This window comes from Phaenicophaeus curvirostris, chromosome 3, assembly GCF_032191515.1.
Source record: "Phaenicophaeus curvirostris isolate KB17595 chromosome 3, BPBGC_Pcur_1.0, whole genome shotgun sequence".
In the NCBI taxonomy this organism is placed as follows: Eukaryota; Metazoa; Chordata; class Aves; order Cuculiformes; family Cuculidae; genus Phaenicophaeus; species Phaenicophaeus curvirostris.
The window spans coordinates 13,318,791-13,337,672 of NC_091394.1; the positions used below are offsets into that span (position 1 = coordinate 13,318,791).

The 18,882-nt window shown below is 38.3% G+C and overlaps 1 protein-coding gene across 11 annotated transcripts in view; it reads right to left on the bottom strand.

Moving 5' to 3' along the window:
• The window catches only part of FHOD3 (formin homology 2 domain containing 3), a 388,584-nt gene that overhangs the window by 128,805 nt on the left and 240,897 nt on the right, over positions 1 to 18,882 (bottom strand). For all 11 annotated transcript variants that reach the window (XM_069853399.1, XM_069853402.1, XM_069853398.1 and 8 more), the window contains exon 7: positions 3,694 to 3,805. In XM_069853399.1, coding sequence (XP_069709500.1) covers positions 3,694 to 3,805 — 112 coding nt within the window. The remainder of the gene's footprint in view (positions 1 to 3,693; positions 3,806 to 18,882) is intronic.

Below are 18,882 nucleotides of genomic sequence, written 5' to 3' on the forward strand. Positions count from 1 at the left end.
GACCACAGGCTAGAGTCTACATGACAAAATCCCCGTTCAAGGTGATATTTCTTTCATGATAAGTTGATAGTGAAAGAACTTTTCCTTTCAAGATGTACAGAAAAACTTTGTGAAAGATACTTTGGAAAATCATACTCTAAAACATTTGGTGACTTTTCTAAACTCATTGGTTGCTGTAGCAAAACAATGATGCTCATACCACAGAGATGAAAACATTAGGCATATTTTCTCTTTTCCTTTAAAGGGCTATTTGTATTGTGGAAAATATTAAAAACTCTCCCTTTGTAAACAGAGAGTAACATCTGGGGAAACTGCTATGCAGCACTAAAAACTACACCTTCTGTTTTCTGTGTAATGGTCAGAATATAACAAATCCTGAAAAAACTTAAAGTCAAATCTAGATTGGGTAATGCAAATATATTTCTAGTAAAAAAATGCACACCCATTTAATATTTGTGTGTTAAGGAGTTTATTTTTAAAAATAATAATGGTATTAATTTATGCTTGCTAAGTCTCAAGAAGGTTTAATTTCCAGCCTGTCTCCTCCACCTGATTGTGATGTGAAAAAATGATGATGTAAGAGAATGATGATGTAGGATCCTGATCCCAGCAATTCCTCTGGGAGCAGACTGGGATGCTGGGTTAACCATATGGGGTACCCAATAAGGTTATGACTTCCAAGCAGGACTCATGGCAAAATTGATGGGAGTGATGAAACAGGCTTACTGAAGTAAAACAGCAGAGGTCGAGATTTGTGTGTGTTCTCCTGCCTTCTAATGGGTAAAACAAGAACTGCTCAACTGCCTTTCACAGGCTTCTTACTGGTAACAGCTCATTACCATTGCTACTCTGACAGGAAGGCTGGGCCTCAATCCTGATGCTATGACAGCACTCTGAATAGTCATACTGTGCTTAAACACAACAGAGAACTACAGCGTTGCAACAATTAGATTTATATTAAATTAATACAGCCTACTGAATAATCTTGCCCATTGTTTTAAGTCTGTCTTTTCTCAGTTTCCCCTTTAAATGTTTTTATATATGAATCTCAAAAAAAAAAAAAAGAGAAAAATTATTTAATGCTGTCATTCATGTCTGATACAAAATCTTCAACATTTTAAATACACAGGATCTGCACATTACATATAAAGCATGAAAAACCTTGCATCAGCCCAGGAGCACGCATGAGGACCACCATCAACTTATATAATGCTTGTCTCTAGCAGCCATAGGAGGGAAAGATAATAACACTTCTGGAAAGACCTCAATGTCTTGCACTCCTGGCTATTAAAGTAGGAGTGAATGTACAGCCTTCTACCATACCTATACTATGGACATTAAATTAGTGGATATCTAAATATGTGTGAAATGGCAGTAAAAGTGGAGAACTGATAACGCAGGCCATTTACAAATAATATAACAAGAAGTCAGGTAGCAGAAACTTAACTCACAAACAGTATGTGACAGTGTCCAGGTCACTCACAGGACTTTAATCTCTGTCTTAAAAAGTGCTTGGGATAAAGCAGCCCCAGACAGCAGAATGCAATGCCAGCTCAACTTTCCAGAGCCTGCATAGTCCCGGTATGCTTAAACTGCAAATAGACCAAATTCCTCTGGGGCTCTGAAACAACTAAAGGCAGGGAGAAGGGGGAGATAGATGGAAATATAACTACAAGCTATGATGAGAGCTATGCAGTTACTCACTGATGACTGCTTGTATCCAAGAGTAAAGCCAGCATTTCCATGGATCTCTGCACTTCAGATTGCATATGGATGTATTCTCACATAGAAACGACAGATGGGATCACTTTGAAACCAGGCTGAGTTATTATGTGGTTCTTTATGTTAATCATGTGTGGTACACATGTTGAGGAATTATGTCGTATCTCATCACTTTGTATGTACATGAAACATTGGGCTTTTTTCAAAGCATTGCTAAGCCTAATTATATACCTGGAAGATTTATGACAATGTTTCAAGTAAAGGCACATCACTTTTTCTTCCTCTGTATTTCTCTTCCACTAAATCAGTCATTAAAGGCAGTTACTCCTCAATTATAAGCCACTAATTTCAAAATATAAATTAAAACATTGCATATTCACAGCTAAAACTGAAGTGCTTTGATGATCTAAAAAAGGAATTAAATATAAAACAAGAAAATAATCTCTTTTGTAGCTAAGCATAACTACTTAATAATAATAGTAATAACAATAATAAAACAAAGAGAAAAAGGAAGACGGAAAGGAAAACCGGGTGCTTGGGGCTAAGCTATTTGCAAGACTTCATGGGACAATCTGCCAACCCACAGGTATGAGAATTCCTATAAACTCTCTCCTCACGCTTCTAACAAGTATCTGTTTAATGGCATGCATTACTTTTCCTCACGTGTTTTTTGTTGTTAGTAAAGTTGTTTTATTACTTTGGAACACGTAAATGTCTGCCTGAGGTTGTTTTACACATACAGAACGGAATACAGAGCACATGGTAGTATGCTTAGGGTCCTACTTTCTCTTTTTCTTTAATGAAGTTTACTAGCATGTGAACAGATGGCAATTTGAGCATGTTAAGAATACCATTAAGTTCTCAGAGATGAGGAAATACTAAGGGTAACTAAAAACAAATCACAGCACTCACAATTTCATGAGCAGTGTAATTACATTTCTGCTTATGGCACTGTAAGGTTTATCACTTTAAATTTCAAACAGAAAGGCAGCCTGAAGAGTCCACTATTTACAATGTTAAACTTAGCTTTGAATTGCCCTTGCTTGCTCCCTTGTCATAAGAGAAAATTGTTTGTTTTTTTTTTTATTGGGGAATCTTTTCAGCACATTCATGCTAATAGCTGAAAGCAAAACTTGGATAATTTGCCTATGTCTGGCACCACCTTTCTCCCCATCCCCCAACTTTTTTGCTTCACTTTTACCATATCAAGTCACTCAAACAAATTCAGCACGGAGGCAGTTGCTCCACAGAGGGAATCTTGCTTTCAAGCTCCATGTGTCTGAGACCACAACAATGGCTCTCCCAACCTCAAAAACTCTCCTTGAGGCAAAGGAATGTTTTGCATCAAGAGAGAATGCCCTGGGAGCTTAGCAATGTCTTTGTGGGAAGAACAAGAAAGAACCATTTTTGTTCTATTTATTTGTAAAAAATACAGTATATATATTCAAGTATTTTTCATGAGCCTGAAGGGTAACAGATTTCATAGTATAATATCTGCTCAAGGGCTTTATTTTAATGTAACAACAGATGGTTTTGCTTTTGCTATAAAGCCTGTACTATTACTGACCTTGTCTTTCTCTTCAAAGGGATTACACTGATTAGATATCATTTTGTCTTCTAAATCATACTGGTGCTACTCAGAAGGAAGTGGAAAGATGGTCTGGCCCAAAAGAAGGTGCAGTGAGGCTCCCTTTGAAAGTGGGTGCAGGCAAGAGGCAATGGCTGCAATGCACAAGGGGGCAGCTGAGTTCCCCAGCTTGTCACCCTTCACTTTCCCACTGTAATTCATTCCTCAAAACAATTTTAAATTGCATGAATAATGAAAACATGCTTTTAATCAAGAAATTAAGAGTATGTCACATAAAGCAGGCATTGTGACAGTAACCCGAGAACCATTGAAATCAATGATGAAATGCCACCCTGATCTCAGAAAGTGCTAGGATTCTGCAACCCTCAAGTAAGGCTACTCACCTCTCTTTTCATCAACAGTAGATACTGCCTGGATTAAAAGTGGTGCGTTGGATTCCGTATACTCCACAAAGACCAGCAACAGCTTCAGTGCTGTCTTTACCACCAGGCGGAACTGGAAGGAAAGAGTGCGACTTGTCATTTAGCAAACCACAACATTTCCAGATGTGCTACATGACACTGGGCAAGATGCAAGCACAGCAGTCCAGATCGAGTAATAATACATTAATGGAAGAGATTAAGCTGTACCTGGACCAAAAAAAAAGAAAGGTAGCTAGTTGGCTGAAAATTTCATTCACAGGACAGTGCTCTCACAGGGAAGTCTCAATAGTCAATGAATCCAACATAAAGCTTGAACATCCTACCTATGCATGCATCTATGCATATCCTTAACACAAGTGTCTGTAGCCTGATGTACCCAGAATCTACTGAGCTAAGAACACATATATTACTCTATTTTTCAACACAACATTTCTTTCTCTCTTTTACTCTGAGCTTTTAATGCTGTTTAAGTGCCGTATGATGGGATGATGTTCTTTTCATGTGTCTTTCCTTCCTCATGTCAAAATTTAATGCGTAGATAATTAAATACATCATTATTCCTTATTTGTACAGCTTGGGAGAAGGCGAGTTTCATCTCCAGCTATCCTATCTTGTCAGAAAATGTGTGATTTACTGGAACTGAGCTTTCTGCCCAAACGTTTTGAAAGTAATCTTTGAAAATCCCCAGGAGTGTGAGTTCTGCAAAGACTCAACATCAATATAGCAGAATCTACTGGAGATCAATAGCTAAACTCTTGTCAGTTTAGTCACAGACCTCCTATTTCCAGAGAAGATCAACTGACTATTAGATAATTTTCAAAGTGCTGAGTAAGAGTTTTCAGGGACTTCCTTGGCATGATCGAATCATAGAATCATTAAGATTGGAAAAGACCTCTAGGACTATCAAATCCAACAATCAACACGATATCAACATGCCTACTAAACCATGTCCCAAGGCACCACGTCTACACGTTTTTTTGAACACTTCCAAGGAATGGTGACTCCACCACTCCCCTGGGCAGTCTGATCCAATGCTCCACCATGCTTTCAGTAAAGAGATTTTTCCTAATATCCAATTGAAACCTCCCCTGTTAGACATTGTGGACTTGCAGACATTTCCTCATGTCCTACCCCTTGTTACCTGGAAAAAGAAGTTATGTGAACCTCCCCACTCCCTTACTTAATGGAATATTTGGAATTGTTAATAAAAGATGTGAAAAGAGGGGATTATTTAACAGGCAGGGCTCTACATGCCCAGCTGAGGGGACTTCTACTAGGAGAACTGATTCGAGGTCGGATCTGTTGTAGCCTCAGTCTAAATCATGGATTTAAAGCCAAATAAAAAGTGATACACCACTAGTCCCAGAAACATGATTTCCCACCTACTGTGACTGACTCAGCTTTAGAAAACCAGGTATGAGTAAGTTTACCATATTTTACTTCTACTTTGTTCTGCAACAAATCTGTCCAACATCGTTTAAGATTTTTAACAAGACAGCTTTAGTAACGAGGTCATTATTCTCTCCTTTGCCATTGGCAGATTTTTAAATCTACTTTAGGATGCATTCATGTAGAGATAAGCCATGCTCCAGAAACCCCCTGATTTATCTTATTACATTAAGTTGTTAGGTAGTCTGAAACAAAATCACCTGGTCATTAAAATGCCTCATACAGAGAGAAGGGGAAAAATATCATTATCTTGTTTTCCAATACCTCACAACACAGCTCCTAAGAGGCAAAGAATGACTATTAATCATTACATAGATTCACCCACAGTCAGCAACTGTGTCTCTATATAGTCTAAAAAATACTGTCAGTGCAACAAGTGTAGGCTCATGCTACTGCATTCACATTGCTGCGCACAAGAAATACTCGAGCTCACTTTAAGATAGTGAGAAAAGATGAAGTTTACAACTTATTGCTATAAACACAGAGTTTAGTGCGAACAGTGACGCGGGTATGTCCTAGCTTCTCAGGTTTGACCCACTCATGTTGAACTGAGCTTAGTGCACTGCAGTGATACTACCTAGCAATGCAAAATATTCTTTTGTTGAATCTAGACTCTTTGGAACTTGCAAGTATCACTGAATCAGTTATTTTTCTGGCTGATAGCCAGGCAATCCCAGTGACAAACCTTACCAGGTCCTTTAAGATGCCTGGTTAGCCTAATTTACAGTTGTACTGAAGCAGTGATACTTCAAAAGATATATGAAGTAGACAAATTAAAGGAAAGTGAAATCTGACAGCATACAGCATAATTCCTTGTAAAGGCACTGTTGATACATCAACAAATCACTTCCTCACAACTGCTGGACATCTCTGTTTGCCTGGCAGACCAACACCACACTGTTTCTGCTCTGCAACGAAAAGTTCACTTAGCAATTAAGTTCAACTCTTTAAGAGATTTATCGGTAGAACTTCCAACATGTTTCCACTTTTTAAAACAGGAGTTTAAAACTTCATAAAGCAGGAGTTACTAGATTACTGTAAACAAATCCAGCATTAACATACTTCCCAGATAAACACCTACACTCTACCTACTAATCTGGTCAGGATCCTTTCTCTAGAAAGGAAATATTGGATATTATTTTTCATGGTCCTTAAAACCTCAAGGCTTGCCCACACTGTGACAATGGGATACATCTGCATGTAAGTACTCAGTGGCAAAGTTCCCATGTATTTCCATTTGACAGCAACCAGGGGGACACAGAGTAGGCTCTGCCTATTTTTTGCAAATCTCTCTTTCTTCCAGAAAGTAAGAAGGACGCTGCAACGCCTTTGGTCTATAACTGTTCCCTGCTGACCATGGCAGCTACGGTAATAAGGAGCTAGTCCATACAAACCTTGTATCTGTGCTATAAACCTTGTAAAGCCTCAGGCAGCCCAATGCAGTTGCAACAGACCAAGGCTCAAGCAGGCTGATTATTTGAGTGCTGTCTGCAGGTGTCTACCTTTCACACTTCATAAGCTAGCAGATGACAGCAAAGGAACAAATGCCATTCAGAAGCAGTCCCAGAGAAAAGGCATGATTAGAAAATGGTTTGCTTGCCATTTGGCTAGTAGAAGCACATTGTAAGTTCAGTTCCTTAACCTTCAAATTTTCAGGGCTTATCCATCTCCTGACAGAATAGTCAATCAACCCTGGGAAGTTGAGGGGTCCATAGCTACATACCATGGCAGCCTTCTGCTTGTAGTCAGCACGGCTCATAGCTTTCAGAAAAACTGCATTTAAAAAAATACTTTATCCTGCTCAGTAGCAAATGGCATTTGAGACCCCTGTGGGCACTTACAAGCCTGCATGCTTCTTTGGACACCTTGGGCAAGTACAAAACCAAAATACTGCAGTTCCAGAGTAAGCCACATAATACCTACACTGGGGACTTCCTAGCTACTTGTGACCCACACAAACTTTGCACACCTCATACAGCGTGTTTTTTTTAATACTGCTTTAATAGTGCTTCTTGACAGAAACAGGCAATGATCGAGCAGCTGCACTGCCCCTTGGAAACTGAAGTCTTTAACTAGCCAAAGTCTCTCCAAGATATCTTATAAAGTATCAGCCCCAGACACAAAGACAGTCCATAACCTGACATGTTCACACTAAGATTAAATCTATCCACTATGGCACTGAGAAGTCTTTGAAAGGTCTCTTCCAGAGATGCTTGCCGATAAGACGCATGTGAAGCTCAGTGCATTTTCTTATGTGGCCTCCTACCTGTTAAATGTTCCCTTCATGACCCTCTGAGGGCCTGACATACCTGTAGCAGCTCATGTGTGCTCCTGATGACACATTAAGTGCCAGGTATCGCAACGGGAATGTTCTCAACCAAGACTCAGAATGACTGTTTCACAACTTCAAAAAACCACAGCTATTCAGAAAGTTTCCATTTGTGGTGAACTATTATGACTGTCGAAGTGGGAGATCCTCATATCTTCCTGAGTGAATTACGAAATGTGTTTGCAGGGTGTGCCTTTACAATTATTTAAATAGTAGACAGCTACATCACAAATAAAATAACCATAAATCTCAAAATGGGGAGATTGCTTAACATATTACTGACTTTCTTCTCTCCCTTTGTGAAACCACAGGAGTTTTTTGCCAGTCACTGGTATCGTTTTATTTCACATGATGTACCCAGATGGCATAGCAATGGGAGCAATAGAAACAAGATTCGTATTTCATTCACAAGCAGATAAATCACTATTCATTTGAACCACTGTGAAAAACATCACAAAGGCTTTTAAGGTTGTTTCCAGGATTTATGGGGCTCTCATTTAGTACTGAAGATGGGCAACAACTGCCTTCTGAATCAGCTTCAACAGAGCCACAGTTCTGTTAAAATCCATGGGACAATCACACTACTACTTCAAACAAAACTAGGTGTCAGAAGAGCAATAAAAGTGGTAGGCATATGCTCTGCTAGCTCAGCAGTCCTGGTATCATCACTTTGGAAATACCGGTTGTTGTGGTTACTTCCAAATTTCCATCCTAAATATTACTGCTTGGATAAAAAAGAAGGCTCACTGAGGCAATACACACCCACTGACTCTGTAAGTGATAGTTTAACAGCTCTGAGATTAAATTAGGATTTTTGAATGTCAAAACACTGAAGTATCCAAACTTTCATTAATTTAGAAAAGAAAGTCATATTGTGTTTTTGTATCACACGCAAACTGATTTATATGGTGGAAATGATGTTAGCATCTTCTGGCTAAAGATAAGATGTAGCCAGCAATGTAAAAGGAAGAAGAAAAATGATAAACCTTTTCCTTCTGACTTGCTTTATGTTATACAGTGGAGTTTGGCATTCTTCCCTTTTTATCTCCTTATATTTAGACAATCGGAAATGCATTACAGACCCAGCCAAACAGACCACACAACAGACTGCAACACTCATGCCTCATGGAAGGGCTTGTCCCAGTTGTTAATCACTTGCCAGAAAAGGCTTAAACCTTTACAAGGAATGTTGTCAGAAAGTTTATTGACTTAGAGACCAAAGCAAGATTTGTGAAGTTCAGATTTAAAAATTAAGGGTATTCACTTTTTCTGCAAAAAAGAAGGAAAGAAAAAAAAAGAAAAAAAAAGTAAACCTCCAATATTTTATTCAGGGAATTGGATTTTTAACTAATGATTTAATATGGCCAAATCCTCTATGGCCAAATCCAAGAGTGGACATGGCTTAGTAGGTCATGTACTAGTCATGTTCATATGACACAGCCAGGCAGAACTGCAGTGAAAGAAATATGTAGTTAGATAAGTGTCCATCCCACCAGCGAGAGGTGCACAGAAAAGCTAAAACCCTGCTTTCTTGCAGGGTGCGAAGTAAACCCTGACTTCAGATTTGGTGCTGTGGGAATCACCAGCACCTGCAATGCTGCTTGGTTTCACATTTCAGAAGTGGATAAAACCATCCTCAGTTCACCAGAGAAGGAAAGATATTCCTGGATTAGAAGATTACATATATTAAAATATATTAAACATATATATAAATAAAGAATATACAATATTATAATATACAATATTATATTATTCTATTTTCCTTTGTAGTAAGCAAGAAAAAGAAACATAAATATTGAGCTTGAGATACTCTTAGAATTATTGAAGTTAGAAGGGTCCTAAACCCACTTTTCTTCTAATCTCAGGTGAACAAACCCATTTCCCTCTTCCTCATAAGTCATGTGCCCTACTCCCGTAATCATTGTGTTGAACCCCCACTAGACTCGCTCCAGCAGGTAAACATCTTTCTTATACTGAGGAGCCAAAACCAGGACCCTTGAACTCCTGATGTGGTCTCATCAGTGCTAAGTGCTAAACAGGGAGAAGTACTTCTTCAGCTTGGTCGTTATTTTCCCATTATCCCAGTCCCAGATGCGACTGGCCTTCCTTGACACAGGGGCACTCTACTAATTCTTGTTCAAATTAATATTCTCTTATTCAGAATAAGTACATAGAATTAAATGCTGTGATGCTAAAAGAAACACCTGTAATTTTCCCTGACTTTTATGAAGATTTACCAAGACTTAGTACCCTTAAAGGGTAATTTTCAAGGAACAATCACAGGCAAATAAAGGAAAGAGGCAGAAAAGGAAGATGTCCAAATAGTGCCAATTAAAATCTGCCATGAGGAAACTCAGTCCAAACCACTTTCATCTGAGCTTGCAGCACTACTACCAAGGTCATAAAAAATAAGTCTAGAACAAGCTTAATTTATCTATCAAGAAGTTAGACATACATAAACCAGAAAGCCTTGATTCCCTTAGGATTTCTTATGATGTTTTAAGTTATATATATATATTTATTGTTCCAAATTTGTCTTTCTGGTTCAAACAGGGGAGTCAGTCCAAAGCATAACTTTGGCCTGCATGTCTCTGGATGAATCTCATGAGGTGGTCAATGATAAAAGTGAGGGTGGGGGAATACAAAAGAAATAAAGCAAGCAAGCAAGCTCTGTAGTGATGAAAAATATCTTCTAACATCTCCAAATTATACTGTAGGATTCAACCTGACTTTGCATCCAGTCCTCTGGTTTCCTGTTATATTAGTTGTTGCTAATAGTTCAAACAGCTCCTCCAGCACCTGGCAAAACTACAGTTATGTATATACACATATACACATTTCCACATATACAGAGAGACCAGGAGATATTCTATTAAAAGAATATATGTAGCAGAAGAAAACCTGACTTTCTCTATCTACTTGTTTGCTACCAGCTTACTATTTTACTGTTAGTCTACATGGTACTAGAAGCCTCAAGGTTGTGCTTTGACTTCAGCATTACTAGATATGAGCAATGAGAGCTGTCTGGCCTGCAACAAAGAAGGTTTGCACAACACAATCTTGTCTTACTAATGCTCTGGCATAAAGTTTCTGTATTTTCTGGCTCTTCCAAGAGCTATCACAGCTTCTTTGTTTGATTTCTTTCCCTGGAAGATAGAAATGCACCTAGAACGTGTCTGCCCTTGTTCTCAGAGAAACATCAAATCTTGAAAAATCAGATTGAAATTAGAAATCTAATATTGAAATCAGATGATGATGAGGAAGGGCAGCATGATAATCTTATGCTGGCATCCCTTTGCATAGCATAGCTTCAGTAGAAATTAAGTTATAACATTTACAGCCCATAAACCAAGAGGTGTATGAAGTGGAAGGAGGTTGATTTTATTTCTCAACCAGGTAAATCGGTGTCAGGTATGTGCATGCATGACATGTGATGTGTAGCGCATCTTTTAGAAACATACTTTACCTGCACACATAACATCCCCGTATTTTCTGATAAGTATTAATTTTCTCAAATCCTTGGAACAAGATAATTTCACAAGCTGTTCAGCTCTATTTACGTAACAAGGATGTCTCCTTTGCAGCCTGCATCTTACTGCACCTTTCCCACCTGTGCATGGCAGAAAGTCAGCCAAGAACTACAGGACTGGGTGCACAAGCAAGCAGAGACACCTCTATACTGTGACTAAAGACCAGCTACCTCCGAAGTATGGAGGGCTGGCAATACATGGGAAGGAAATGTAATATCTACAGCAAGAGCAAATAACTTTGTAAATCTGCTGTACAGAGTGTTTCTGTAACCCAGAAAAAAAATATACCAGAATACAGGCATGGGGTGTCAAACAAGCAAAGGGAAAGACATTTAAGGGTAAAATATTTGGAAACTCCTATTACTAGAATTTGCGAATGACTTACAGAACAAAGAAACAAAACAAATTCTTTCTGTTCTCTGACTCTTTTCTCTAAAACTGATATTTGAGGTCAATTATTTTATTCCAAGAAAGGTTAACAACTCTATTTAGTAATCTAGATCTTTTCACACATAGCTCCTGAATGCAAGAATGTTCAGAAGATGAATTATCCTGCATCACCTGAGCCAAGTGTTTCTAGTTGGCTTAGTTTTCCATCTAAACTTTAAGCAGCCTCTTCTAAGGAGAACAATGAAAACTTTAGAAATCTAGATTAACTACAGAATATCGCAAAACTTCTCCTATAAGTGTATTCATCCTTCTCTAGAAGGGAGAAAGAGTTCATATGTGCTAGGGCATTAGAAGCTGCTATTAAAGCTGCAATGAGGATGTGCCAATTCTTCCATTTTCTTATTACAGAGGTAATAACTGTCCAAGTCATAGTGTGTGAAGGGCACATGGAGGTATCACAAAGCATGGGAAGCAACAGTTAAATAGAATCATAGAATCATAGAATAACCAGGTTGGAAGAGACCCACTGGATCATCAAGTCCAACCATTCAAATACTGTATATGTTAATTATGTAATTAACCCCATTCTAGGTACTGAATATTGTGTATATTCAGGCATTTTATTTCAGTAGGACTGTGACTATTAAATGATCTATGTATCCGTGGGCTGATATACCAGTAATATAAATAAGAATGTGCATGACACTAGGCCTATTTTAATCATTTTTATTAGTTAACATCTGTAACGCTAGATCCCATTTTAATATCCAGCCATTTTCACTCAAATCTTCAAAGACGGTTGTTCAAATAAAGCAAAATAACTGTTAAGCACTTTGCAGGCTCAGGACTGAAGGCATGGACATTGCAGAAAGGTGAGTTAGATCAAGATGAGAAACACTACATGCTTAAATGTGAGATGCTAAAAAAAAAGTCAATTAATCAATAGCCTTTTAATTCTGAATGTTTCTTTAAGCTTTCTTCTCGGTAGAGCATGGAATGGTAGGGATGGCAGAGACATGGATGCATTTACTATTCTTAAAATGAAACATCTCAGAACTTTGTAAACGTACTGGGTAATGATTATAAGGTCTACGTACTGTTACATATGTGGTGTGCATCTGTCATTTATCTGTGGTGAGATTTCTGACATGACAAGAAAGAATGCCATTAAAAAGAAATTCATCTGGCTTACCAACAAAACACAGGGATGAACAAGTAGTGATTAGTGACTGGTCAACAGGAAAAAAAAATGTTTTATGCCTGGAAATCATTATTTACATCATCAATCATGGTCCAGAAGCAGAACAGTGAAAAATGAAAAAAAGCTGTACACAGAAGCAGGCAATTCATAGAATGAATCAAAACATATAATAAGTGAAATTGGCTCTCGGATGAATATATGCAATAATGATGGGAGCTTTAAAAGAATATTTTGGGGGTAGAAATTGGCCCTGTATTAAAATGTTTGTAATGAACTTACAATGTAGCTACATCCCTCACACAGCAATCACCTCATCACTCAGTCACTGCTTAAACACTGACATGCTGCATATCCTGGAATGAGACAAGAAATGCTAACGGGTTTTTCAGGCATTCCCCTCTTCTGCTTTTGGAATGCTAGTGACAACCTTCCCATGAGGTGGGGAAGTGACTGCGTCATTCCATGAAGTATTCTAAAATGATATTTAATTTGTTTTATGATGGGATGAATGGAAGTCCTCTCAGAGATTTGCAGGGTGAAACACAAAGTGAGAGATGCCTTTTCTTGTTTTATTCCCCTTGCAACCAGACCGGTCCCCTCAGATTCTCCTGTGAGCACTATTCTTTGAGTGAAGATGACATACAATTATTCAGCCAGACAGGAGGACTGGGCAGGACATGGAAATTACAGGACACTAAATTTAAGGACATTAAAGGATCAAACTTCTTTAGTCTCAGGTGACTTTTGAGATGGAAAGTGTTCAAGGCCAGGTTGGAGGGGGCCTTGGGCAGCCTGATCTAGTGGAAGGTTTCCCTGCCCATCGCAGCGGGGTTGGAACTGGATGATCTTTAACGTCCTTCCCAACCCAAACTATTGTACGATTCTATTATTCTGTGATTTTATGGTGTCATCACACCTTTGTCAAGGGGCCCAATCACAGAGCTATTAGGTACTCCCCAGTTTTGAGCATCTTTCTCTTCTGATCTTTCAGAAATTACTGAAACATGAGGATTTTGATTTCAATTAATTTTTTACCTTTTTCCATTGCAAAACACAAACCAAAGATATTTCACTGGTAATTTGCCACCAATCTGTGTCCAGAACAAGAATTATACTTCACTTGTAAAAATTTACACTGAGATTTTATTTTCTTTCTCTCCAAATTGTGCAGTTACATTGTATTCAACCTGTTGAAGATTTTATTAAACCTTCTCAAAAACTAATGTCTTCTAGGACTCCAGTCAAATGAACAACATCAGTATATCTAGACCTGCCTTCTGTGTCTGGGTAAGGACTGTGATTATATTATCTTAGATAAGGTATAAAACGCTTAGCTTGAGAGAAACAACAGTAACGTGAGAAGTAATTTCTGCTAAAACTCATGCTAACGTGTAATGTACTATCAAACAGTTTTTGATAAAGAGCAGACATTTTTCTTCTCTTTATTCTTCTGTGAACATGTGTGTCAAATTGTTTATATATACCAAGGGATTTCAAGCATGGATCATGGAGTAAGACTGTCTCATACGGTCTGTTCCTTCCATTAGATAACAAAACCTTGGTTGGGCACATATGAAACTAGCCCTATGCAATAATAATAATAAAAAAAATGCTATGACATGTTTAATGTCATTGTAATGCAACTAAGCATCTGGAAACATACTGACTGAGTAGGCAATTTTTCAGTAGTTACTGCAAACGCATGACCCAGAAGTCTATAGGTCACAGTCAAAATAGGAATATGTACCACTTTTTAAACAAGAGTGGCTTTTAGGAACCAGTCATACTTCTATTAATTTAAATTTGCATTTCTGATGAGCAGAATGAATGAAAAATAGCCTTATCTCTCTTGAACACTATCCTGATTATCTGTTCAGCAACACATACAATTGTGGTATTCCATGTTTTGGTAAAAAGAAAATAAATAGATAGAAAGCAACAAGATAGTAAGAAACCACGGGTAATTAGAATACCATGTAACAGATGAATTTGCAAACAAAAATTCAACCACTGGGTACTGTTGCACTAATCACAAGAACTGGGTGTGTGCCTACAGAGTAGAAATGTGATTAAGGCCATTCAGCATGCTTTTCTTTCTTTTTTTTTTGTAGAGAAAGAAGAGTTGCATGCCGAGCCTTTACACCAGTCCTCTACGTTGATGTATGATGTTAGCCTTGAACTACACTGTCCTCCACAGATGGTCACTGGGCTGAACCTCTGGCAACAGGAAAAGCTGGGCAGGGCCAAGCTGATATTTCCTTAGTTATGTTCCAAAAAAACTGGGAGAGGAAAAGAGGTTTTATGAACTTAATTGCAGACAGGGCTTTCTTTTCACTCTCCTTTCCAAAACCCCCTTTATATCACACGGTTTAGCTTTCGTTATGCAGCTGAGTGACATCTTGGTTTGTGAAGGCATCTAATGTAATACAATGTCACTGTATTCAAGACAAAAGGCAATCAGTTTTAAAGAGAGAAGGGATTAGATAACCCGTTACTAAGGTTCAATCACATGCTGTGATTCATTACATTTTACGGAACTGCGAAATTTAAAGGCAATTGGAAGATGTAATGTTGGATCTTATTTTTTTAAGCCTCTAAGTAAATATTTGGCTAATGTATGTTTTCAGAATTATTGTAAAATCCAAATGCAGGGTTTAGATTTAAGATTATATCACTACTCTGTCATTTTAATGAATGATTAAAAACTGTGTAGAAGGAAGTCCACTTGCACCCTATCATTTTTCCATACCAAATCACCTTTTTCTGAGACTCATCTCAAATCATAGCCAGACCTCCTATTTATACAGACTGGCCTGTATGTGATGCCAAAAAGATTGTCCTCATTATACCAGCAAAGTGCTACACAAGCTTCAGACCTGCAATGTGTTTGACATAGGAACTGTGTACAAAGCAGTATCTCAAAAATTTAACATCTTCATGAAGTTAGTTTCCCCCCGGCCAATGCACAGAATTGCTCAAGTGGAGTTCAGAGGTGATTTTGTCCCTGCCCATGAAAGTCTTCACCAGTAAAATGTGTGGCTCTGGTTAATTATGGTCAAAGCCAGAGGGAAACAAAAAAATATGGAAACTATCAGAGTACGTTCTCTCTGAGTGTTGTTAATTAAATTAAATCCACTCAAACACATAACAGTCATGAGAAGCATTCTGTTTTCAGCCTTGCTTCCTTAGACATCTGTGCTGACTCTCACACTGTCCAGCTGTAGACTAAGTCTTCCCTGTATTGGATCTGCCCACTGAATTCAGTCATATTTGACAGTTATTGAGCTACGTTGCTACTCAAATGGAAACTACACTGCAAAAGACCCCCAAGTCAGCATTCTCACTGGAGAAAAGGAAGTCCCCAGCCATTTTGAAAGAGAGCCAGCTAGAAAACTAGTCCTCACATAGCCTTTTACCAGCCACACCACAGGCTGCCAGCTGTATCGAAGACATGCATGGGGCACACAGCAGGACTGATGGCGCTCAAAGCATGTGGGATGGGAAGGAAAAGGCAAGGAAGGAGAACAAGGATAACAAATTGCTTCATTAGTTCTAGTTCTCATGAAACAACTTGCTAGAGTTAGTGGCCTTGGTGATGTCCTGTTTAAATAATATCAAGGTTGAGTTCAAGGGCCCAAGGGGAAAAAACTATTTGAGTCTGCAAGCACAGTGGAAAACTATTCTGTTAATATTCTGTGGCTTTATGTACATGAAATTTGTTCTTTCAACAGTTCCATTAAAAAGCACTCATATTAAATATCAAACCTATGGTCGGGTTTAAATAACTTCACCTGAAAACTCCTGTAAGTTTTATGATATGGTTAGCAGTCCTTTCCTGACACCGTACAATCTCAGAGACAACATTTCAACAGTAAAAACTCAAAATCAAAACAACCTATGTACAAAATGTGTGGAAGTGGTTGAAGGTAGAGTGTTAACAAAGAGGCCAAACTGCAATATATTATCAATTGCAACATCTTTTTCAAGCATGTAATTGTTAACAGGTTATCCTTTTAAAGCACCCTAAAATGCAACATACTAGTGGTTTCAACTACTGAAATAATAATGCTGAAAGAATAAATATCATACATAAAATCATGGAACAAACTCATCACAAACTCTCCTTGAAAGAATAACTAATAATGAAAAACTAGGGAAAGGATATATAAATATTCACTTAATATATCCACTCTCAACTTTACAGCAAATCAAACAAACATACAAAATGAAAAGATGTATGCTTGGTTTTCAATCACAGAAAGGAGAAAGAGGGGCAAAGAGACCTCTGACTCAGACTCTGGTTTGGATAATAAAAATGGAAATGTTTCCATACAGCACTCCTCCTGGTAATGTCAGAATGGCTTCTCAACCCCAGATTTGGATTAACTCTAATCACACTCACTTTCACTTGAGTTTCAAAGGTATGTGGGTTAGATGTCAACTACAGCTTCATCAACATCTTTGAGAGGACTCTGATGTCTAGATCCCAAGTGTAGCTTGACTAAAAGTAAACTTTTTTGTTACAACTCATAAGAGAGATCTGTTTTTTACTATTTTCTTCATAGGATAAGGCATATGTATGTGGATGCCAGCATAGAAAAAAACAAACAAACCCAAAAAAACCCCAAAAAAACAAAGGAAGGAGGAACCTTGGATTATTCATGGAAGCAGAACTGTTGAGGTTGGATGGGTCCTCTAGACTCATTTTGCCCAACTCTCTGCAGAGTTACCTACAGCTAGTTGTCAAAGACAATGTCTAAATGGTTAAATGTGACTGCTATACCAAGGACATGAATAACAAAATGGAGACATCTGGATTTTTATTTTAAGGCACTCTTCATTTTTCGGAGCCTGGAATCTGCAACTTATTTTCTGTCTCTCATAACCCCATACTAACCCCCACAAACAGTTATACTGATAGCTACATTAGGATGCAAAAAGATCCACAACACCTTTTATTTTCATCAGACCACAGTCATCACCTACTTTCGGTATCACAGAGCAGGCCTACATGCATTAAGATTTGGATGCCCATCTAGGTACCCCAAACACACTTTTCAGTTCACTGGTCACCTGAAGACAAGATTTTTCATGCATTAAGGTTCTGGTAGCTTTCTGCACACCAGGTGTGGTCTGGGATTCACCTGTGATACTGCACCTTAAGTGACTTAATTTTCCCAAGCATTCAAGAGAATACTGAGCAGCTTGCTAATGAACCTCTTATGACTCACACAATTTGTGTTTCAGTTCCTCATCAGTACGAGAGTGACAGCAATCCTTCTGGCTAGTTTGAAAGCAGACTGAAAGGATTAGAAACATGTTTTCTACACAGCAGACTCAGAATATGGCTATGACAAGTATTTAAGGCTCTGAAACTAATTTTCAAAACTGACAGGTCAGGCAGGCCTTCATTGCTCACACATGTGTGTGTTCAACTCTTCCTACAGCCTGCTTTCTTGGAAATCTGCATGTGCAGCTCAAAGATGAGCCTGGACCAGGTTTCTTATCTCCACAGTGAGATAATAGAGCCTCAGAGGTACCACAGAGCACCCTTCAAACTCACTTGAAATGTGAACATTTTTGCCCTAAGTCTAAAAATAACAGACAGGAACATAATACCTGAAATCAAATATATGGCTGCATATTCCTAAGAGGCTGTAGCTACCAAGCTACAGGTAGGTTTGCAGCAGTGGTAACCAGGATAGCGGAGAAGCTAGCAGAGCAGCAGAGTCTGGATTTCTCTTCATTTGACCCTTCTCAGTGCCTGACTCTGACCTGGGAACTAAACACATTTGATCGAGCCACTGCACAGTCAGATGTGCCTCTACTGTGACATTATTATTATTTAACATGCATTTCAGTTCCATTACTGTCAGAATGAAATGTATTTGAGATGTAGTATTTGAAATGTAGTATTTGAAAATTATTCATCATCTGGGACTAGTATAGTTTTCAGTCAAGTAATTGCCATGGTCATTCAAAGAGCTGAACCCACAGAAGCATGAGATCATAATCAGCAGTGATTTGACTTGCATCATAGATCAATTCTGGTCTGTTGTTTCAGTTCTTTGGGAGCAGTACAGATGGAAAGAGGGAGAAAGAGAAGAAAAAAAACCCCCAAGCTTTTCTTTTTCCTGAAGTAACCACGACAGATTGCTTCCACTTTCTTCTGAAGTCAAGAGTAAGTGCAGGCAAAATCAATAAATACAGCGATACCATAATGAAGGCCAGCAGTTCACAAAAACAGCAAA